This window comes from Platichthys flesus, chromosome 13 (assembly GCF_949316205.1).
Source record: "Platichthys flesus chromosome 13, fPlaFle2.1, whole genome shotgun sequence".
Taxonomy (NCBI): Eukaryota; Metazoa; Chordata; class Actinopteri; order Pleuronectiformes; family Pleuronectidae; genus Platichthys; species Platichthys flesus.
In genome coordinates, this window is record NC_084957.1 from 12,728,949 (window position 1) to 12,754,049 (window position 25,101).

Below are 25,101 nucleotides of genomic sequence, written 5' to 3' on the forward strand. Positions count from 1 at the left end.
CTTCTATCTAAATTTAGATGGTATAATTAGCCCACGTTTGTGTGTTCAAACGACAGGATTTGTTCACGTTGGTGGATACTTGAGCTGCAGGAATATGTGGATGTGACCTACTCTGAGTGTTTATTCTAATAATTTGAGGGAATTGTAGAAATAAATGCATCTAGTGGAAATCTTGATCGAGGCATGGTCGCAGGATGAGTACACTGATATTTCCCCAAATAGGTTTCCAGCACAGTCCATACAAAAAGTGGTTTACTGGCACAAACACAGGAGCTTTATAGAAAAGTCTTTTCATGAGCTGCTAAAAATTCACTGCTTAGCTTTTCATGTTATAAAGAGTTTTTGGAACTTGAGTCTGACTTTTTAGAAATGAAACTTCACGTGTGTGTTTACAGTGATGTCAGAGAAAGGAATGCTTTACCCAGACGTGACATTTAAAGTAGGCCTATCCCCTAAGAGCAGTAATAAGAAACGGACGCGTAAGGGTGCGTGATGAGTTATCTGTTAAGTGACGTTTCTTCTCGCTGGTCTGGGGACGGGACCGACGTCTTGCTGAGGACTGCGGCAGAATACGGCAAAAATCCACTCTCGGATCGTGGCACCGAGGCTGTGCAGGCAAAGTCAGCACTGGCGCTCCTGGCGCCCAGCGCGCTCGCCGCCTGGCTGCTGTGGCAGCTCAGGCACGAGCAGGGCCCCGCGGCTGACGGGGCGCACACCGCCGCCGCTGCCGCCGCGGCCGCCGCAGCCGCAGACGCCGCCGCCGAGCTGTTCAGGCCTGCGGGTGACTGATAGAGTCCCGGGTGCCTGAAGCTGCACAGGAGCTCCGGCCTCGAGTAGGGGTGGGACAGCGCCCGGAAGGTGTCGAGGGGCCGCATGGAGCTGGCGAAAGGTGACGACGCCGCGCTGGAGGCTGCGGCGGCGGCTGCTGCTGCTGCGGTGACACCGACGTGCGGGTAGTAGTGTAGAGGCATGTGCGAGTGGAAAGGGTACGGTAGACTCCCTGTAGCTGCGGCGTGCGTCATCATGTAAGTGTAGAAGCTGGGGTCTGCTGGATGAGGCCAGGACATCGCCAGACGCTGCCTCTTATCCTTCATCCGCCTGTTCTGGAACCACACCTGCACACACAGTAAAAACAAGGCCCATATTAAAGCTGCCATATTGTTTCCAGCCTCTAAATCTAAACCCGAGGAGCGGTTCAGCGTCCATTCAAGCAAAACACACACTCACCCCTGCACTGGTACTAAACACTCCTTATAAACACTACTATCATTGTGCGTAAAAAGGATTCGCCCTCACACGCTGCTGGGGTTACAATCTAACTATCGAACCCAGTCAGTAAAATATGTAACATTTTGCAGTTGATTATATATTTTAAATAACAAGCATGGGCTATTAATTAAATGCACTCCATAAGTAAAATTGATCGCCATGCAATGGAGCGAGCAAAATGTAAAACATTATTTTTTGCACAAGATAAAATCATAAATTCACACTGCACTTTTAATAATCTTCACTGATTTTCAGTGTCATTATTTTCAAGTTACTTTTGTTTGTACACCTGCACCCTTCACCATTCATTTCCCTGCACATGCCCGTGCCAGGCTACACGTTGCACAGCGATAATGGAGATTCATACCTTTATAGTGGTTTCGGGCAGATTCAGCGACGCGGCCAGTTCACACCTCCTCGGTCTCGACACGTAATTTTCTCGGTAAAACTCCTTCTCCAGTCGCCCGATCTGCTCCCTGGTGAACGCGGTGCGGTACCTCCTGACCTGGTCGCTGTTTGAGTTGTTGGACCCGTTACCGTTCATGTTCTGGAGGGAGTTCGAGCTGGAGCAGCCGGAATTACTGTCTGAAAACCCTATAAGTAGAAACGATAACAGAAATATTTTTGTTGATAATTTTCAAATAAATTGGACCACTTGTGTGTCGGCCCAGAGTTTATTTCAAAGCTTAATAAGAATGAATCGAATGCAACTATTTTAAAATGTTGTTTAAAAAAGTTGAGACCAACATTTGTATTCTTTATAATTTTGTCTTACAATAATGGTAGTAGTAGCAATAATTATTATTTGTCTACAAATAATAATAATGATACTAGTTATAACATTATTGTCTACTAATAATAATAATGATACTAAAAGTAACGGTAGTAGTAATAATAGTTGTTGCCTTGCAGGTATAATTACTACTGAAAATAATTAAGCTTCAGGTGGTTACAATCAGTAGTGGTTTAAAAATGATGACAGTTATTATTATTTTGCTTTATTTCTGTCTTTAGTTGTGACAATAATACTATAACAATAATGATAATAATAATAACATTACCCGCAGCATTCTAACACAATAATACAAATCTAATAAATGGGAATAAAACGAGGTGTGTACCTTTGTTGTTTTCCTTGTGCTGGCTCGGGGAGCGGTGCGAGGGGCATCCCACCTCCACATCACTGTTGACGTCGGAGTCTGGCGAAACTTCGGAGTAAAGACTCATTTTCTTTCGGCTCTCCGACGACGAGATCTCCGCCGAGGAGCTGTTCTCGCTGCCGTGGTGCGTCCCGAACAGGCTGTCGATCTCAAACTTGCCTTTCCCCGGGATGTCCCCGAGGTTTCCGTGGAGGGAAGCCGAAGTTATTCTCGGGCTCAGCCGTCCGCCGTGCTGGGAGTTTTCCAGGGCCTCCAGCACCGAGTTCCCCGGCGCGTCTGCGAGCCTCTTCCCCGTAGCGACGGGACTGTGCAGCCCTCTCTCCATCAATATCATCTCTTTTCTTATCCTCTCCATCATTAAGCTGTGCAGGACGAGGAGGAAGAGAGAGGGAGGAACGGAAAACACACACACACACGCGCACACACTCACGCACAACGCACGCACACTTGTCCAGGGGGCTGGAGCACCAATGAGTTGTGTCGGAGCTAAATCCGCATGCAACTGCAGCAGCTGTCTCTAAATAACTGTCTCTAAAGCTTTTTTATAAGCAAGACGCCGAAAAACGAAAGAATCTGAATGCAGCCGACGAGCTCAGGATGAGGCGAGCATCCTCCCCGCCTGCAGCGAAATGTCATTCATCAGAAAAAAGAAGTGCTCGCTGCTGTTTCGTTGTTAAAATGCTCGGCTGACGTTGCTCCAATGATCATTTATTGTAACAGGTTTATAAGCAAATAAATAGGAGAGGGCTGTCACTTGATGATGGAGGCGGCCTTCGGTCAGACGAATAATATCCAAGTGGAGAAGGAGGAGAAGGAGGAGAGGAGTGAGGAGCGAGCTGCGCGTCCCTGCGCTGATCTGACTCTGTCTCTCTCTGCTCCTGGGTTTGGCCTCTTGGGTGAAATTGACAGTCTGATTAATAAAATGAGTGCTGCAACATTTCCCTCTTCATTTAGGAATATTATCATGCTTTGATTCTCTATTGTTTCTCCTCCTCTCTCTCTCTCTCTCTCTCTCTCTCTGCGCCCTCCCCTTCTCTAATCTTCCCCTCTTTTATTTATTTATTCCTCTTTTGTCTTTTTATTTCCTATCGTTTTTCCAATTTACGCCATTACACCATATTAATGTGCAAGTTTGTGATTAAACATTAAAAGTGAAAGTATTTCTTTACATTTTAGGACCATGTTGGTTTTCTTATGTGCAGTTTAAATATTATTTTTTTCATTATTCGTCAAATGCACATTTTGATGTGGTGATAATGCGACCATTATTACACATCTCCACACGACAGCACACAGTTGTGTATTTGGAATGCATATAGACATAAATAATCTTTTAAACTTACTAATACATACAATTAATCCTTTTTAGACGTAATCCTTATATTATTTTCATCTCTTTTTCCTGTTTCACCCTTTTTCGATTGGCTGTTGATTTAAACGTATGAAGCTACGCACATATAACATCTTGTATTCTCACATTTTACATTTTTAACACAATCTTTGACTCTTTTTTTTTTAAATTATTACTTCTTAATATTTCCCCTGAGTCATTCACCCTCTTATAGCTGCGTGGTAATGTTTGTATTTATCGGAAATGACTGGTACATGTTTATGCAGCCGGTTAATTCTAACGGAGGCTCCGATATGTAAAGACATCACAGCCACGCATGGACTCCTGCTTTCTCCATGAGAGGAGACGGTGCCTGCAGATCATCCTCTTACACATCCTCTGGCGCCTCCTGCGGGATTTTAATGGTAATTGCAGTCATTGTTGGTGGCTGTTGAATGGGTCTGGGCCTCACCTGATGTCATGACCTGAACACTGGGTACATGAACACGGTAATAAAATAGATTAAGATATATGTTTTAATTTGCGAGCTGGTAAATTATTTTAAAGGTTTCAGTGAAAGAATTTAGTGACATCTAGTGGTGAAATTGCTAGTTGCAGCCGAACACCCCTCACCTCACCCTCTCTTTCCAAACATGAAGGAGACCCTGTGGCAGCCTTCAGTTGTCATAACAACTCAAAAGTTGGTAGTCCAGCTTGGACGACTGTTAAAACATAGCGGCCCCCGTAGAGAGGAACTGCTCCCGAATATACATTATTTAAATATAAAGGGCCCATTCTAGGATTGAGAAAACAATTGGTCAATTTAGATGATTACACACTAGTGGAAATATTTATATGTTATATTCAATTTCTGCCAAGAGATCCCTTTCACCTAAATCTTACACACTGGACCTTTAAGCTGCTGTCGAGCCAAAAAGCCTCATTCTTTGTCTTTTTATTAATACTATGGAGCAATATGATGTTAACCCTAACCCTGGAACCTACATTATAATAACCACGTACTTCATGGAGCTAATCCTGTAATAGTATAAAACCAACGTACATTTCAACTTAGTCATTTTGTTCAAAAAGCTTTTCATGCAAACTGATGTTTTGATTTTAAGCATCTGAGTATCACGTCTTAGAGCCAAGGCTACATGATGAAATCAATAAATGCAAAATTCACCATTTAATATCAAAGTAAGTTAAGTTTAGTAAACACAATGTTTTCTTTTGCTTTTTTGAATTATAAACCTTGAATTTAAGAAACACACTGGTATGCATTCTCCTCTCTAAGAGCTTTAGGAATTAGCATTTAATATAATTAGGTAATTTGCATACATGTGTAGCTGATGAATCTCTACGAACAGAGTTTCATCTTAAGGGACAATCTTACACTGTACGTGGGTTGCAGAATGTTAGTCTTGGACCTTTTGTGTGAAACTTCTTTTTTTGCTCAGCTCAACAAGACAGAGAAAAAAAAAACATGTGTAAATCTTGTTTTTGTTTCAATAGCTTGGTTTCATTAAAGATATTAAATGTTTTTCTGAAGCACATGCAGCACAATATAACTATGTTGGAGGATAAGGTTTCCAAAGTTATGGCTTTATATTCACTTTTGTAGACTATGGGATTTCCTTTTTTCTTCAAAATATATGTAAATTACTTTTTCATAGATGATATATTGTTACGTCACAGTAATGGAATCCAAAGTGTAAATAATAAACTTCACTATGTTTGAGTTTGACTTCTTGGCTTCAGTCTCAGGTGTTTCACTATCCCACTATAATGGATTATAGGGACACTTGAATAATGTTTAAATTACACCTGAGATTATATGACAATAGTAGTGTGTCTCTTGTAAAGATCTGATGTCAGAGGAGAAAAGTTGTTCTTGTTGTTGAGTAACTCAAATCCCTGTGGTCCATCCGTCACACACTATATTAATGCTGGAGTCTTCCCTTCTCCTATGATGTCTTCCCTTGCCTATGATCCATTTGAGCCTGGGCATGAAGAGTTTCTCGTGGATGACTTGAAGTGGCTCTCAGGCCGTTCTTCAGGCTGATTCATGGCACAGATACATTACAAGCTCTTCTGATGAAGTAGCATTAAAGAACAATCATAGCACTCACTGTGTGGACCTGTAAGAACAGCTGAGGTCTGCACAAACACGGGATAGATTAAATCGTGTCTGGGATAATTTTTTTAATGACTTGTCTCTTCACTCCGGTACTGATGCTACAGACACAGGGTGAGTTATGTTTCACTATTCCCACTGGATATTTCTCTCTGAAATTATAGTCAGTTCTATAGGCTAATGAATTAAGAAACTAGATTATGACTCACCGAAAACCATGATAACACCCAAGGGGCCAGTGATCTTCATAGTGTATAATAATATCAATATGCAATGAAATTCTAAAATAAACATGAAAAACATATGCTATATTAACAGCTGTGTATGTCGGTATAAAAATAACAGGCTGGAAAGCTGCCTTTTTTCACATAAGGTGCATTTTCAAAGAAAAGCCATAGATTTTTTCAAAATGAATACATTCACATTTTCCTCTTCTCTTACAGCTGGGGGGGTGGGGGGCAGAGCTGCATGTCGTTCCTCTAACCATGTCCTAGTCTTCCTCATCTGTCTGCCTAAGTGTCCTTGGGCAAGTCACTGAACCCCGAATTGGCTCTCATAGAAAAACTGATACCATTAGATGCACTGTATGAATATGTGTTTGAATGGGTGAATGGCAATAAACCGAACAAACGCCTTGAGTGGTTATTAAGACCAGAAAAGTGCTTTTTATACAGACTATTTATTCATGTGTAAGTATCAACATTTCTGGATATGTGTACATGTTTGCCAGCCAGCTAATTTTCTAATAGCTGTTCTTTGTCAAAATGGTTTAAAATCCCTGGAGTCAGGTTGAGAAATACAGACGAGACACCAGAGCAACAACAATAGTAACGCGATCAGTATTCTCAAGCGTGAGTCAGGGCCATTCAAATGATCTGAGAGCAGCAAAACATTGATGGAATAACTTCATAATATCAGACACTGCTGGGGAGCATTAGCCGAGGAGGGAGCCTGCAGGGCTGAGCTGAGGCTGAACAAACAAGCAGCAACCGTCATGGCTGACTCGAACTGGATTAGACACCTGCCAGTCAAGCAAATTTTCCTCCAACACACAATTTCTCGATGAACGTTAACATCTCTTTTGTGGAACAAGCTGTCAAATTCATCTATAATCATATACAAAAGATGTACCACTGTTTTCTGGTCAGAGGTTGTAAGTGGGCGCTGGTCCCGGCCACGGCCCTGATCCATTCTCCGGTCCCAGGCCTGGCTTCATATTTCTTGCATTTTGCACAGCTAGTTCCTGTTGATGCTCATTGTTATAACATGTGGAAATGTAATGACTTCATGGAGAAGGGAAAAAGGATCATTAATGACATAATGCACTGTAAACTTTTCTTCAACATAAATATTGGTTAAACATCTATCTTATCTATATTGAAAAGTCACAAAACTTAGGTCCTTGTATTTGAATTGCTCATCAGTTACCGATTACAAGCTAAAATATTTGATTAATCAGCAGAGATAATGCCCATAACATGCTATCGATGCTACAGCCGTAAATGTTATGGTTAAGAAGATTCTTTCAGTTTAAAGTCAGGTTGAAGATAGTTGGAGATCCAACTATCAACAGGCTACAGATAATACTGTCGAGATCATATAGTAAGACAACATAGTTTGATCAGCAAGAAATTATAAATGAGCAATCTTTATATACAACTGACTTCCAGCACTGACACGTTCTTAAGGGCACATTTCGAAACAACTCCTCATTTCATTTAATGTTATGTTTCCTGCATCGTTTCAATTGCTGTTTATTTATATTATTATGTTCAGTGTCTGGGAGCTAGATTGTGGAATATGTATGAGTGAGTGTGACTGATGTATACACTCTGTGAGCACTTGATTAAGATCACTAGACTAAGACTGGGTCATTCCTCCCTTTGCTCTGCAGCCTCAGTTCTTCGTGGCAAAATGTTAGAAACCCTCCTCCATGTTGACATGATTACACTGGTGATTGTGGAGATCAGTCATCTGCACATTCATGCTGTGAAGTTCCTGCTCTACCACACCCCCCACTATCATCTACTGGATCCCTATCTGGCGACTGTGGAGGCCAGTGAAGGATACTGATCTGATGAAACGACCTATGTTGGTGCCATGGGGCATCATCATGCTGGAGGTGGCCATTAGAAGATGGTGAACTGTGTCCATACGAGGATTCACATGGTCAGCGGCAGCAATCCTCAGACAGACTGTGGTGCTCAGACAATGACTTATTAATAATGAAAGGTCCAACGTGTGCCAAGAAAACATTCCCCACACCATTCTACTACCAAAACCACCAGGAGCAGCCTGGACTGTTGACACCAGGCAGGTTGGGTCCATGGGTTCCTCTTGTGGATGCCAAATCCGGACTCTACCATCTGCAGCCCCGGTAGATCCATCAGACAAGGCTGTTCCGTTTTTATCGTTCCTTTGGCCGAGACGAGTGGAACCCGACGCGATCGCCTGCTGCTGCCGCTCGTTCACATGAGCGTCCAACGTGTTGTGCATTGTGAGACGTTCCTCTGCTCACCACAGTTGTAAAGAGGGGTTATCTGAGTAACTGCAGCATACCGTAAGCAGGTGTCCAGTTGCTTCTAATGATGTGTTTGTGGAGTGCTGATCCCACTGTTAACACTGTTGTGCCAGTGTTTGTATGAGCTGCCATGAACACTATGCTGGAATAGACTGACCCGGTGCTGCAGTAACAATCTGTGTTCTGTGTCATTCATTCAGTAAAATAAGAATACATCTGAGATGAAGATAAATTGGACACAGTTAGGGGAGAATACATTTTGCATATTTTATCCTGTTAAGATTATTTTAAATTGAACAGACTAGGTCTAGTTTTACTATTGTATAACTCTTTTTCTTGTAATGAGTTTCGCCCTCTGCTCACAGAGATTTAAGACCTGTATTATCATGCATGTGCAGATTGATCCTCTGAGTGGCTCTCTACAAATAAGTTACAATTTTAGTCAACATACAAATGATTGCTCATCTGGAAGGTTTAGGAAGGTTAATGCTGTGAAGCTATCATGCTGAAGGGGGGTGTACTGTATCATGTTCATCTGAGTCATTGAAACCAAACTGTGGCCCACTTTACTTTTTTAACCTTTTAAATGATCACAGTTTATACATTAATCCAGTCTAAGAGTTCAGTCTTTCCTTCAGATACAAACAGCTCATTCTTCTGTGACGTCACTGCAGTTTGCACTCTGCTTCCTTTCCTTGCCTGCAGACTTCTTTCCTTGACTAAGAAGGCCATCTAGTGGTGTCTTCGTGTTTATGCAATCAGCTCAACACAAGGCTAGGGACCAGCACGATGTATCCTCATCTACAGCGTTTGAAACATACATCATGTCGTTAATATAGATGGAGCCAAACTGCAAGAATCTCAAATACTGAGTTTGGTGGTTGAAGATTGTCTGGAGGGTGGAAAATGCATCAGTGGTAAAAAAAAAAAAACATGCTAAAGTTCCAGAGATGTTATTCACACTTGAATTAATGGTTTAAAGATGCTGCTTCTTGTATAAGAATAAAATACACTTCTCAAATGTTACAATTATGTTTTGTAATCATCACTGAAGTTACTGTAACAACTGTGTTCTTAACTAGACCTGACTTACTGTGTTCTCTGTGTTCTCGTGTGTCGTTGAGGAAGTAATTGCAGGTTAGTGATGGAAAAACACAGATTTGTGTAACTTTGGTGTGAAGATGTTTTACTCACATACATAATTGAGAGATGATCACACTGACTGTTCTGTATTGTGCAGCGGTCAAAAAGTAATGTATGCAATGCAAGATGTTAAAGCTTTTCGTCTCTGCAGTTAGTTTAACGGGAACACGTTTCTATACCGATTAATTGAGTCAGGTTTAAGCTTAACTTAAACCAAACAACATATAAACCTACCACATTTTACAAAGTTAACGTTGCCTTTTCATAATTATTGTGTAACATGAATAATGTGTATATAAACTGCTAACTGCATGACAAAGGATTAACCTTTGAGTCCACGTGGGAACCGTTTTAACGCACATTTCCTGAATATAAACACAAACAATTGGATTCGTTAGAATTTATAAAAAGCCTACGTGTTAGGGTTAATGGAATTTTAACAGAGTCTTCCCCTCTGTGAATATATTTGTGGCTTTTTCCTGTAAAGCTCATTATTGTTCCTTCATTTGCAAACTGTCTCCTCACTCCTGGAAAGGCACAACAATACTTACAAGGATCTTGTAAAATTTCGTCTGCGTCTTGTTTAGTTTCTAAGATTGATGCTGTAGATTCTAATTTTAATAAACTCTAATTATTATTGTCTCCACACCTTTCCTTGTATTCCATGTTCTGATGCCGTCGCTTATTGGTCCGGTTTCTTCAGCCAAACAAAGTCAGTTACGCGTTTTCAGGAATTTACCATCTCAAGGAAATAAAATCAAACCAAGAAATACAAAAAGCTATAAATCCTGTTTCGTTAAAGGATCAAAAGCAGCGTTTCCTACTTTCTATCGTCTGTTACCTGTGAGGAGATCTGCTTGATTTTCATCCGGGACTTCAAATGTTCCCTTTGCGCCTAATGGACATAAACAGGAGCCAGCAGATCATCACATATTTATCCTCCACTCAACCATCTGAAAGGGGTTTCCTTTGTGAAACCTGCTTAACGCCAGGAGGGTCTGAGGTGAGCTGTACATCCTGTGCGAAACACTTTGTCCTCCACTGGCTCCCTAATCTGCTGAGATTTCATGGCAACGTTTTCTCAGGCCAGAGAGAACTTGAACGAGGGAAGCAGCAAGTTTATTACCAAGGACAATAGACGGCGGATAGCTTCCTTCAAAGGGCCTGGGAAAACAGCCGCAGACTGCAGCTCCTCAGTTTGGCTCCTGACGCACTAAACGTGAAGGACGCCGAGCCGTAAAAGACACTAAAGGTCCCCACTAAAACTTCTTTCTCTAATTGTGGGAGTCTGGCTGCTTTTTTGTACACAACACCGAAGACGGGGCAACAACTTTTAAACGTGCGAGTCCCGAGTTCAAACGTTTTTTAATAGTAAAACTGTGGACAGTTGGCAGATAACACAACACGTTTTGTGGATATTTCATAACGCGTGGAAACACATTGAAATTACCATCAGAGGTAATTTGACAAATATTTTCCTATAGATAAGTTTAACATGTAAAAACTGTAGCCTATATATATTTGTTGTCATTAGTTTGCATTAAATAATTAATGTTGTCATTAGTTTGCATTAAATAATTCTAATTTTGTTGCCCCTAAAGGATGTTTTTCTTTAGGGGCAACAGGCGATTAAGACATGTTTAAAATAGGAGTAGTTGGGCCTGAACATTAAAAATACATCATAAAAACGGTTGAACCTAATCTAAATATGTTTTAACTCCTTTGAAAACTAAAAAAATATATGGGCAGCTCCAAATAATTAGAAAGGCGCTTGTTAACCGGTTTTTATTGGCTCTCAGCTATTTCTCCTACACTTTATAGAAAAAGTCTTCAAGAAAACATCGTTTGCTTTGTTTTTATTTTTCACACACATCTTTTAATATGAGACCCGTTTAAATACACTATTTCAGATTCAAATACTTATTATTTCTGTTTAATTTTCTAAATGCAAATTGTTTTCATCATCTCTAAAATAATCTCCGTTGCTCAGTTCTTTCCCTGCTGCTTTGTTTGTTTACTTCTTTTTAAAATACAGCAGCTTACTAAGGGGAGTGCGTTGGAACCAGTTTGTTTGTTTAAGGATGTTTTCCGTATAGACTCCTCGTCTTAACCTTGACTGCGACACTCACAGCTTGAGACATAGGCAGGTTTACTAAAAGATGGTCGCCACTAACACAGGGGACTCATTGCCTTGACCACCTCCTTTTTGTTTTATTTGTTTTATTTCTTAATTTGTCAAATTTGTCTGTTTTGTACGTTATTCGTCTGTTTACATGTGGAATTAGTTTTTTAAAAAGGAAAAACTGGACAGTTAGTGTTAGTATCACATACATTAACACGTGGTCCCTCATTCTGCCACACACACATATTCATCATTGAGCCTTAACCTGCTCACCTCCAGTTATGAAACTGAAACTGCTGAATATGTGTAATGTTGAATTAAACCACTGTCAAACAATGAAGAGAGGATACATACATTAACCTATACTGCCCCCTATTGTATTACAGCCGCAACAGCAAGAATGATAGCATCAAATAGTAATGAAGGTTCTAGTTTGAACCCTGAGCCTGCCTGACTTAAATCTCTTGTTGTCTTTTCTGGTGGTGGGTCTTATGTCAGAGTTGTATAACTATACACATGCTGCTTGAACTTGCTTCAAGAAAAACAAGCATGTTCAGTTGTCACATAACCCAAATAAATCCGTTTGAACCTGGCTAGGATTAAGTTTGAAGGAATCTGTGTTAGATACAGATTAGGTTTAGTTTCTAGAAATGCAGGACAATCATCTCCTAAATGAAATGTTCTCCACACTGCACCGCTACATGCTGAAGGCTCGATGAAAACACAACTGCCTCTCAATGTCAACACCTACACACACCTTTGTCTCTCTATAGTTGTGAGGACACTCATGGGCATAATGCATTCCCTAGTCCCTTACCCTAACATGAACCATCACAAGTTAATGCTTAATCCTTAAGGCAAGTCTCACCATAAAACTAGGTCTTAACCCTCAAACAGCCTTTTGAATTTGTGAGGACCAACAAAATGTTCTCACAACATCAACATGCACACACACAACACAAGCACACACACTCAAACACACACACACACACACACACACAACATTGACTTTCATTACTATGTACAGCCCAACACAAACTTTAATCCCTAACCTCAACCATGACGAATTCACCTAACCTTAATCTGATAGATTTAACTATATTTCATATACCTAGAGGCGACGACAAACGAGTACACACACACAGACAGACATTCAATCACTAAACTCTTAATCCTAATCTGTAAGTAAAATTGTACAATGTAAAAATTGAATTAAAACGATTATCAAATAGACTTTCAGCCTATAAGGTCTCCTTGTTTCTGCTGTAGTATATACGTGGTAATGTGAAAAGGATTATTATTATGACTGAATATAAAACACGCAGTTAAACACAAACCATATACAGTGTTAAATCCCCGTAGGAGTAGTCCGTAGAAGGGTTGGTCAAATGCTCTTGGAGGACGATTTTTGTCCTAATATATTAGTTTGGATAATTAATACTTGAATCTAACATGAGTGTGACTTTGTGTAATAATTTTCTTGGTGAAGATGGTTATTTTTCTTATAGTTCAAGCTATTTTTATTTTAAGGTATACAAGCATTCGACCGTTTACATTCACGGTTGTAGTTTTTCGGTAGCGCTGTCATACAGACGGTGTAATAGATATAACTGCTTGAAAGGATAATTTTCTTTACTCTCGAAAATAGACAAATTCGCTTTTCTCAGACCCAAAGTGTTAATATCAGATTTGACTTAAGATAAGTACATTCAGATTTGACAGAAGTCGTGTATATAGGACAGGTGGTAAACATGAGGATTAAATATATGATTCTAACAAATAATCTAGTGATAATCTAAAAAATAACCGTTTTTTTTGTTTGTTTTTTTCTCCTCGAATTTGAATTCTTCGACATGCAGACATTTCATCATATGTGTTGGTTTCAGCTCATGTAGCTTCGAAGCGAACACGAGCATAAAGGCCGCATTGTTTACTGGGGAGGTCCCGCAGGATCAGTGCGCACCTCCAGGGCCACAGTGTTCTTTGCAATAAGCATCGGTCCTCCAGTGTGTGGGGATAACAAGGGGGATTTGTATGATTGTGATGATGTATGTAGTATATGCAAACGTGCATTGTAACGTGGTTAGTAAGTAGTTCATGGCGTATTCAAGACATTGCATTGTGCATTGATTCGTGGAAGAAAACGTTTTTGTAAGCCAATCATTCTGTTATTTCGTGATTATTCTAATTGTGACATATTGTTTCACGTGGGGTATTCATCGCCTTGGGACTGTTCTCTTGTGCGTGCATGGCCGTGCGTTTCTCCTCCCTGCAGCCTTGTATGGCTCAGTCCATGGAGTCACATTGTTTCATGTCACAGCACCAAAATACAACCCGTGCTCATGTGACACAGAAACTGACAGAAGCTCCAGCATTCTTCAGATATGTGCCGGTTTTTGTCAGTGTAAATATAGAGCACTGCACGCAGGGCTGGAACCTCATTCCTCCACCCACAATACCAAAATATTTCCTCCTGGAGTATTTTGCGTTGCAGTGTTGGGGTGGAGCGCAACAACACATTTTGCATATCACGTGACACCGTATTAACAAATCAACAATTACCCAGGCTTTATTCTTCAGGAGTTGCTAAAAGGCTTTGCAAGAAGACGCGTTTGAGGGGAGCTCCATGGAAATGTGTGAGCGGAATCCGTTAAATCCCGGCTACGTTGGTTCTCTGCTGAATTTCGCTCCACCTGATTCGCTTTATTTCTCCAACTTGCGGGGCAATGGAGCCCACATACCCGGGCTGCATCAGCTCCCGTACAATAGGAGAGAGGTGTGCACGCTCCCGTGGACTTCCTCAAGTTCGTGCACGTCCAGAGGAGCACAGCCAGCAGCAGCAGCAGCAGCAGCAGCCGCACAGAGCCGCGCCTTCGGGGGCTACTGTCCGCCGTTTCTGTCCAGCTCCGTGTCCCTGAACTCCGGCCACATCAGGGCGCATTTGGACGAGCCCCTTCGGTGCTTCCAGGACGCGGGCCACAAGGCGCAGGATGCTGCGAGGAGAGATGAGGTTTACACCGGGGAGCACGGGGCGCTGAGTGACGGCGGATACTCGGATGTGCACGGCCGGCCTCACGGTGCTGCGGCCCAGACAGATGCGGAGTCAGCAGGCCCGTTAAACGTGAACGGCACCAAGCAGGAGCACGACCCTCTGCAGCCTCCAGCGAGTAACGCATGCTCCAGGACGAGTTTTACTGAAGGTTAAGTAACATTTATATTCTTTTAAAGGTTTCTAGCTTTCTACTATTAATAATGCTCTTAAAAACCCCACCATGATACCACAAGGACGATTTGATATGTGCTTATGTGTCTTTATTTTATAGCAAGAACGCTTTATCCAGTATTAAACGTCATCATTATAGAGATATTGTTAAATAAGAATTATATTCAGACATATTATGTAAGGGTTCAAGTCCCTTTATTTCTCATATGGCATCAGTTTTATTCTAATATTCCTATAATGTCCATAGTAATATCACTATTTTCGCATTCACCCTGTAAGCGTGCCTCCTTACAATTGCAATATTATTAAACCCTATTTGTGTGCGGCCCTAGCAGCCCTATATATGAACAGTGCCACTGGGAACTCTTATTTCCCTCCAGAGCTTCTAACTGTTGCTGAAGTTGGTGTTAATTTAAAAGTGTAAAACTCTGCCTCTCCTCTCCAGGTGCCCCGTGGTGCTCGTCTCAAGTGAAGATCCGCAAGAAGAGGAAGCCTTACTCGAAGCCACAGCTGGCTGAACTTGAGAATGAATTCATGATGAACGAGTTCATAAACAGACAGAAGCGCAAGGACCTGTCAAACAGACTGGACCTGAGCGACCAGCAAGTGAAAATATGGTTTCAGAACCGCAGGATGAAGAAGAAGCGGCTCCTGATGCGCGACCAGGCTTTCTCCCTGTACTGATGCTATGACCTTTGGACTTGATCGTGACCAGCAGCGAACAGAATATGATGTGTTGTGTGTGTAGGATATGAATGTTGCAGCACATTACGAGCCCCCTCGGTTTTAAGGCATTGACGTGTATTTATAAATATGTAAAAGTGTTTACAGTCAAATCACAACATGGTCTATACAGTTGTATCATGATCACACAAGCAGTGTCAGGAATATTAATAGGAGTCTAATTTAATAATTGATTACGGATTAGATTTTACGCAGTGCTCGTCTCGGACTGGGATTCTCCAAATGCGCAGGAGGCCTCCTGATGGCCCGTCGTGCGTTTAAAATAAACCTTGGAGACTAATTCTTCTTCATCCAACACAAGCGTCCCTCCAGACTAAACAGGATTATAGTCCAGTCTGTCTTTGTGTATTTTTTTATAAGATGGCCTGCGCATGAAGTGTAGGCCCAAACAGTCAAGTTCATGTTTACCGACGGATAAACATCGTAAACAAAAAGTCAGTATTTCAAATGTACTATAGTTGCATGCCTTCCCCAGACCCCCCCCCCCCCCTCCAGTTTATTGTGAGTCTGTTAAAATAAGCAACGTTACATTTTGTTCTATGTGTGACCGCGTCCACATTCAAGGTCGCTATGTGGAGGAGAAACAATGCGCCGCATTAAGTGGTGGAAAGGGTTTTTCTTTAAATGTCTGTAAAACAACGCGAGTTTGTAGATGTGAAACGTTCAGGATTGTTTTCCACATTTTCCACTGTGCTGAAGTAAGATTTCATTTTCATTTTGTGTCGCTACAAACAAACATGGCTGTACAGTCCCACGTGAGATTGCATTGGAATCACTCTTGCTTTGAAACTCTGTCCTTTATAACTATACTTGATTAATATTAAATAAAGATATTTAAACTTCAGATTTGACTTATTTTAAAATATCATTGCATAAAGCATGTTATTGGTAAATATGGAAAATGTGAATGCGACCGGTCATCTCTTTACGCACGGCGCAGAGAACTTGAAGAGTACCCGCAAACTGAGATAAATTATAAATACTCCATCCTTTATAACTATACTTGATTTATATACTAAAGATATTCAAACTTCGGATTAGACACATTTTAAGATATGATTCCATAAAGCATGTCATTGGTACACTTGAAAATGTGAATACGAGCCTCCATCTCTTTACGCACGGACCAGAGATCTTGTAAATTAACCGCAATTTGAGAAAAAAAAACATTTGTACATAAAGAACATTTTAAATAACCTGTAAATAATTTATTGAACATCATTGGAGTCCTTTTATATTTGTATACAGGTACTTAAACTGCGAATAGTATCCAGAACGAGGCTCCACTTTTACAGATTTACAAATTCAGGATCTTTCAGTCAGTTGTTCACTGTTTGGTCAAAATATTTATCTTTTTTGTTTATATAAACTCACACCAGTCTGAACCTCATCCCACAAATGTTTGGAATTATTTGTAAAATGTATGTCAGAAAGGTTTATCCAGGAAACCTCGATGGTCATGTCTGCGGCGATGGAAGAGAAACATCTTATGCGATTGTCCGTATACGTCTTCCTTAGGATAAACAGAATAGTCCTCACTTCAGAAAAGGGTGTATGGACTTAAAAAATGCATGCATAATGAAAAAAATTATATTCTGTTTTACCAAAAATCTTTATTTTTGAATACGAAATTAAACGTCCTTGCTTGCAGCTTTACCATTGTGCAAATATCTGTCCATCGCCTTTTCAAAAGCAGAAGTATACATTTTAATATAGTAACACAAAGGGGACTCTTCAAGTAATATTTCATCATAATCATCCACTTTATTCTCATTTCTAAAATATTTCGCTAATGCATCAAAATAGTACATTATCCTATATTTTCTGACGATTGGCTCCTATATATGTGCTTGCGTAATATTTGGCTCTTCTCCTCCTTAGCGCTTATGCGTAATTCCTCCTCACAGTCGACGCATAACACAGCAGCAGTTCACAGCCACACAGCAAAGACCTCCACACGCCAGTTGGACCGTGGGTAGATACTGTGCTGCGACCAAACGGATCTGGTGCAACTCAAAAGTTATTTATTTCACTGCAAACACATTTGGAATGGCAGTGTTTGCGCCAAATTCTTCTGTGCCTAATAGAAGACATTATGGGGACTTTGTTTTTTTCCGATCATATATCGTCGTTTATATTTTCCAAAGACACTTCACTGTGATGCTAAGTCTTCTGTTTCTACATTTTGGCTTCTACAGACTGATCTCTACTATATTTAATCCTATGCTGAGTCGGGTTCTGCAAGCAAAGATCCAAGATGCAGCTATTTCAGAGTAGCCCACCTCCAACTGATATGAAACCTTACAGGAGACTGGATCTATTAATGGTCCCTCCCATTGCATCATCATCACCACGTCATCATCACCTCATTACCGCTACTATCGTGTCCCTGTAACACTGCAGTCATATTATAGCTTCATGAAAATCACAGTAACATTTCAATCCTGTAATTTGTAATGAAATGTGAGGGAGATGTGTTTTCCATCAGAGTGACAGGTCTCAGATCATCACTCTTCTCCGTTTTTGGCCGAGGGCTTTTATTTTGTAAAGCAATGTGGGCAGAATTTGTCCGTTTTAACCTTCACCGTGTTGTTGGTTTTCTTTAAATGTATGATATTCGTATTCGGCGCCCATAGGCTGCAGGCCTGTAGTCCTCCAGCTTCTTGGACTCCCAGTTTAAAATCCTTACCACACGCTGTACTTCTCCTACTGTTAGTTTTTATTGCTCGGACTATTTTGAAGAGCTGTACGCCGAGTTTTCTCTGTGTGCAACACGTAACGTTTTCCCTCTATTTGTTACTTTATTGTTTTACTGCCAAACGCAGACCGACTGCGCCATTGCTCCGGCTCCTTTCAGATAGTGGGGGCGCCAAAACAAAGTTAAGGTCAAGTTAGGACGTTCATCGATACTTTCTACAATATTGGCACACCGTTATTTCTTTGTAAGGTTATGAGGAGTATTTTACACAAAATAATGTGTTACTCATGAATGTGAACGATTTTAAAGTAGCATCTTGCTTGGATTTGGTAAATAAAAGCATTAAAGCCAAGATTACGCACAGCACAGTGGCACAGCAACAAGATGATTTAGACTTTTTCAATACAACAAAAATTGCCTATACGGTGCAGAATAATTTAACATTTGAAATATTGAAGTGAGTTATCCAAAGCAAATTCTCTATTTTTGATCTGTTGTGCAGTCATGGAGGATACGTTTAATCTTAGTTAATGAACACGTTGCATTTTTGAGTCATTCTGAGGTACAAAAGTGAACAGTGCAAAATATAAGATAATACAATAATTGGACAGGACATTTCAAAATTAAATATAAAGTAAATTAGACTCTTTGCTTCACAACAAATATAAATAACAACAGCAACAACGCAGAAACACTGAGAAGTGACACTCAACAGGTCAGGGTTCACTAAACCTCGTCTATTTTACAGGTAAATAAAGTTACTCAGTCTCATGCGACGTTTAGGATTTCACTGCAATGTTTTCCTCGACGCATTTATCTGGAAATGTCCAGTTTTCACCCTCACTTTGCAGATCACTGTTGGTGTGACAGTGGTGCGTGTATTTCTGGTAAGTGTCCGAGGGCTTTCAACGTGAAGTATAGTGAGGGGCTTCAGACTGAGAAGCCGACCACAAAGCTGATTTTACCCCCCAATAACAATAAACCGAGTCGCCTTACAGCTTCTTCCACATTGTGTGTGTGTGTGAGAGCGAGAAAGAGTGTGTGTGTGACCTTCAAGCTCAAAGCAGTGAAGGATCTGCGTCTTTGGCCACAGTTAAACTGAGCTACAATTAGAACAGCGAGCGACATCGTGGTTACTGATTCAGGCCTGTGAAAACTAGTGCTTTGGTTTCAATTTCACTGCCTTTTTCTGTTGTTTAAGAAAAATAATTAGAATGGTGATTAAATCATACTCACTCATTCAATGTCATTGGTAGAAGATATGATGTTTATCCGTTCACCAGAAGTTTTGCCTCCTTTTATCCCGGCGACGTGCAGGGAGGCCTAAAATCTATTTATCTGGCGCAATAAACAGATTTGGGCGCAGCGGCTTGTTGTTGAATTCTTGCTGGACATCACCTGGACCACAGACGGTCAAAGCTGTATAATTTTTTTTCCTGGACTTGGCCGTGGTGTGCTCAGTGAGTCATTCTTGCAGTTGACTTTTTTTATACGTTAAAGTGAGATAAAAAAATCGACTTCTCTGCCTTTACAAGACCACACCGTGCAGTGTTGGATTCCGATGCGTCCAGAAACGCGTTCATCTGAATTCAACGTTAAGGTGCGAGCAATGAATATAAAATCGATGCAACAAATGTCTTAGCATTCCCATGCAAAAGCTGGAGTCACATGTGGGCGAGTGCATGCTGTACAATATAATATGTCACAATGCGTGATGGCACAGCAGTCGTTATTTAGTTCATTGTGCTTGAGCTTCTTTGGCACCGTGCTTCAAACTTAAAAAATAAAAGAAATAGCAACCCTCCTACATGGCCTCAAAATATAAATTCTGAATCCAAATGCAGGGGGCGATTATGATAGCTCCTGGTCTTCCTTGGGACAATGAATCATTACTGTACACTACATATCATTTAGCTGACGCTTTAAACCATAGCGACTTAAAGTGCATTCAACCACAATGGTACAAACCAAGAACAGCAAGAATCATGTGAATACAATTAGCCTCAAGAAAGACAAACTATAAGTGCTACATGTAAGTGCAATATAAGTGCAACTAACTTTTATTATTTTATTTTATTTTATTTAAACAACAGAGTAGATTTTATTACACATCTTCTAAACCAAGGTGTAGTCGGATGAGAGACGTGTTCATCTATTATTCTACTATTCGAATGTTTCATTCGTTCGTGTGTATTTAACTGTCCTCCAACCATCATGATGCTGGGTGCATTATATGCAATGAACCCTAAAGTGTATTTGCATAAAAACTGACTTAATGAGTCGCTCGTGAATCACACACACGTACACACAGTTCTGCAGTATACTGTGTTGCCGTGCAGCAGCGAGGCACACACACACACACACACACACACACACACACACACACACACACACATGCCTTCACACACATTGGCCTTGGTGCCCTTCTCCTCCAGCTTTGCGTCTTGTCGGGAGGTCAACTCCAATGTTTGCAGCCTAACTGTTGCGGCAAACAAACATGCCACCTCCCCAAAAGTGCGCCACTATGGCGGAATGCGCCTGTGAGGCTGTCATTACATGTCATTACAGGATGGAGAGGGTGCCGCTGCGAAGCTTTAAATCAAATATTCCAGCAGTGGTTCACAAATTTTCTTTTTTTCTTCCATGAGCTATAGGGCAGGAAGGCAGGAGAGGAGTTTCCTCCGCAGCCAGGGAGCCAATGAAGTCTCTCGCATGCGCTCACATGAGTTTCTCCGGACAGGTTTTAATGACTGATATTATGTATGGTAATTTCTTAGCTGGATCACATGACACAATTACCTCAAGAATCGATCAAGATGTATTGCAGGTCTGCCTACGTTTCCGATTTCTTCTCCCGAGCGGGGTCTCTCCACGCGCCCGCGGTGCTATAGATGGACAAAGTTTAGCACAGCCGAGCTGCCAATTCCTCTCCTCCCTTTTTGCACAGAGGGAAAGGGAAGCAGAGATATGACGGAATACGATGATCGCAGCTGTGCGTCAAATATGTATTTACCGAGCTGCACTTATTACGTTTCGACGCCCGATTTCACATCAGTCTCGTCGTTTCTACCGCAGACCACGTCGTGCCAGGTTAATTTCCCCTATTCCCCCAACATATCCCAGGTCCAACCTGTTCGAGAGGTCGCTTTCAGGGATTATGGACTGGACCATCCCAGTAAATGGCACTACAGGGGCAATTACGCGTCGTACTACTCAACGGACGAGATAATGCACCGGGACTTGATCCAGTCCTCGGGCAGCAGGGCGGAAGTGATCTTCAAAAACGAGTCCTTGTACGGCCACCACGGAGGGACCAGCTCGCCGTGCAATTTCTTCACCGGTGTCGGCCGCAACGGGGTGCTCCCCCAGGCATTCGACCAGTTCCTGGACACCCCTAACTCGGACAAGCTCGGCGCGGAGCTCCCCAAACAAAAGACAGACTCTGCTGCGCCCGAAGATGAGGCGACCAACAACAACGACGACGACAGCGAGTCTGTGACCAAACTCGAGCAGGACAAAGCGGACCCGAGCGGGAGCGTGGACGAGGACTCATCCTCCAACTGCGGCGACAAGAGCAGCCAACAGAGTAAGTCGCCTTTTTCCTCCTCTTTTGTCCTACAAGGTGTTCACTCGGGGACAATAGCAGGGTCTGCACCGCGCTATGCGTCCTCCGCTGTGGCCGTGCACGGTTATGTGGCTCCTTTATAAGCATGCAAACGCTTTTTATATCCCAATAAGATCTACTTTACGCTTGTAAAGGTATTTACTGTGGGAAACGGTCAAGTATCCGTGGTTTAAAGGTTACCTGGCGTCTAGTAACAATAAGAGGCTGCTGGAATTGATCTTTATTGGCAGTGAACTGCAAATAAAATATGCATCTTTATATTAAACTTAATATAATTGTCTTATATGCAGCGTTGTGCAGATATTGCAACACTTAAAGTGGAATAAATCTCCAAACAGCAACGTATGCGTAAAATCCAGTGCAATATAAGTTCATTTTGATACAAATTTCTCTAGTGGTGGTATGTGTAGCCTGTGTGTGTGTGTGTGTGTTTGTCTGTTTGTGTGTGTGTGCAGAGGAACAGAGGGGCCTTTTTGTTCGCCATTTGGTGTATAACTATATCTGCAAACACGTTAAGTGGACTTTAGTTCCCATTTTACAACATTATATGACATTCAACAATGTTCTCATGTTTTTTCTTGTTACTTTTCTTGCAGGTTCATCGACCAAGTCGAGGAAGAAGAGGTGCCCTTACACCAAATACCAGATCCGAGAACTTGAACGAGAGTTTTTCTTCAACGTGTACATTAACAAGGAGAAGCGGCTGCAACTGTCCAGGATGTTAAACCTGTCGGATCGACAGGTGAAGATCTGGTTTCAGAACAGACGCATGAAGGAGAAAAAGCTCAACCGCGACCGCCTACAGTATTTCACCGGGAATCCTTTATTCTGATGCATCTGATCCACACACACCCACACACACTCATACACACACACACTCTCACACACCTACATTTTTCAATGGACTGCTCTCGTCTGTACATATGAACCCTGATCATCCTTTTTTTATTCCACAAAATTCTGGCATTTAAAGAAAAAAATCCCACAAGATGCCAAATTTTTTATGTTTATTCTTTTTGCATTACAATCCTATATAAGCCATTTATTTATTTGTGCTCCTATATACATTTTTTTCGCGTTACTGGCAATTGAATATGTCCGCAAAGCGCGAGCTGTGCTTTTAAATAATTTATATAAACCCTATAATATGTAGCCTCCTTCCTTGTGTACTGTATGTGCATTTATATAGACGCATGTAATGTACGTTGTTGTGTGAAATAAAGTAGACACGAAAAAAAAATACACAAACATGTTTCATCATATGGTCACGAAACCTGTCACATGATCCATATATGTGAGATTATATGGAGGGAGTCTCCAGGCCTGTTTGGTCCAGTTATTTCCTTCCCTTTCAAACACTAGATTGTTTACTAAACCTTGAACCGTCTAGACAGTACAATAAAAGCAGCTGTAAATGTCTAAATAGGGGGCTATTGGACTTTGGTGTCCCAACCCCCAGACCACAAGAGGACTGTGTTTTTCTTCACCTCCTTGTCCCAAAAGTAGTTTCACTCCAAGCTGCAGATTCTGTGGAGAATTCGGGAGATAACCTATCTGCGCATCTCGCCCTGAATTTGGCGCATTCGGGTATCCATGTGGGATAATTGAAATGTAGCAGTGGGCACATTGGGAGATATTCTGTTAAGGATCGCCATTTGAAAAAAGATAAGTACATTCATGCGAGTGTGATTCTGACTGTGTGTTTTTCAAAATGGACGAAATTTGGATTTTGACGCATAGGATGAAAGGGAAAAGGCGCGTTTTCCTCTTTAATCAATGCAGGTGAAGCCGCTCCACAATAAGAGTCTGTGGTGATTGTAGGGGACTCATCTCAACGCAATATCTCAGCAGGGTATATTTCTGTAATCACTAAGCACTGTGCAAATGCGTTCTCGTGATGCCACCAGCTAATTTCCTCTCGAGCAACAATTGGACCTCACCCACTTTTCTTGTTTCAGAGAGCTTTATAAAAACAACAACGGAGTGGGATACTGCTTATTTCATTTACTAGTTTCTCCCCAAAAGGCTGTTGGAGAACTGAGGTTTCATTACGCGTTTAATTGGCTTGTCATCATGTCCCACAGTGAAATTGCGTTACCAACTGTGTGGGGGAGCTCACTCTGATTCTCTCTGTATCCACATGAGGGCAGACTTGCCACTTTGGCTCGGAGGGTAAATGCAGAGTTCAGCCAAATTGAACACCGAACACCCTGCACGAAAACCAGGAGCAAACCGCCCAACGCAGGTTTTATTTAGATTTATTTGTATTCTTACTGCACCCGTAAGCCATAACAATTATGTTTTTGCAGCATAAGTGTCTTTATTTTGGGGTTAAAAGTCCGCTGGTTTGATATCAAACTGTTAAAGGGTCTATTTTCTGTGGAGCTTTGAGATCATATATTGTTAATTGTAGCCCAGATTGTTTCTCCACTCAGTTTAACTCGTGCAAACGCTACGTGGCGTCTCCTGCACATGGCAACTACATGTGCAAGTCATGTTCAAGTGTTGTGGGGACAATGTAAACAAAAGAATTATCATTCTTCTCGTGTCTTTGTCCTGTGATCCTCACACACTTCGATCTGTACCTGAAGGCCGCGCAGTCCCACAGGCCACACACATATGTGGGCTCCACATATTATGGCACTCTGGGTGGAAATGAATTATACAACTGTGCTTGGTTTCTGTTTTTTATTTGAATTCATTCTGCAGCTATATAATTCTGTTTAAACTGCCTTTTTGTCTGCCTCTGTAGTTTCCATTTCCAAAGCTCCTCCGTAGAAACCTTGTTGTAGTTTTCTTGTCGCTTTTTTTATTTCCACCCTTTTTTGTTGTATCCTTTGTATATGTCAGTATATGTCTTTGCAATTTATCATAATTTGTTTTATTATTATCGCTAATAGTTGATTATAGACGAATGATATACTCCCATATTTTATATTTTTTTACTGTGTCACTTGATGTACGAAATCCCAATGTTATCTCTGAAGAAATTGTCATTATAAGAAACATGATAATTAAAGCAAAGATTTTGTCCGTGTCAACATAGGTATCGCTTTCATGTTTACTTTTCCTCCAATTAACATTCCCGAATATATGATAGACAATATGACCTAAATACATTTTCTAAAG

General features: G+C 41.2%; 3 protein-coding genes across 3 annotated transcripts; 2 read left to right on the forward strand and 1 right to left on the reverse strand.

Moving 5' to 3' along the window:
• Positions 1-361: 361 nt before the first annotated feature.
• On the reverse strand, positions 362-2,787 carry evx2 (even-skipped homeobox 2). Its single transcript, XM_062403290.1, has 3 exons — positions 2,391-2,787; positions 1,637-1,863; positions 362-1,115 (listed from the first exon to the last, which is right to left on the reverse strand). The coding sequence occupies exons 1-3, from the start codon at positions 2,785-2,787 to the stop codon at positions 498-500; spliced, it is 1,242 nt and encodes a 413-aa protein (XP_062259274.1). The 3' UTR covers positions 362-497.
• An 11,521-nt stretch (positions 2,788-14,308) lies between these two features.
• hoxd12a (homeobox D12a) lies at positions 14,309-16,432 on the forward strand. Its single transcript, XM_062402985.1, has 2 exons — positions 14,309-14,882; positions 15,351-16,432. Exons 1-2 carry the CDS (start codon positions 14,309-14,311, stop codon positions 15,587-15,589), a joined length of 813 nt encoding a protein of 270 aa, XP_062258969.1. The 3' UTR covers positions 15,590-16,432.
• Positions 16,433-21,245: 4,813 nt separating this feature from the next.
• On the forward strand, positions 21,246-23,457 carry hoxd11a (homeobox D11a). The gene is made up of 2 exons (XM_062402815.1): positions 21,246-21,933; positions 22,569-23,457. The coding sequence occupies exons 1-2, from the start codon at positions 21,315-21,317 to the stop codon at positions 22,802-22,804; spliced, it is 855 nt and encodes a 284-aa protein (XP_062258799.1). The 5' UTR covers positions 21,246-21,314; the 3' UTR covers positions 22,805-23,457.
• Positions 23,458-25,101: the final 1,644 nt, after the last annotated feature.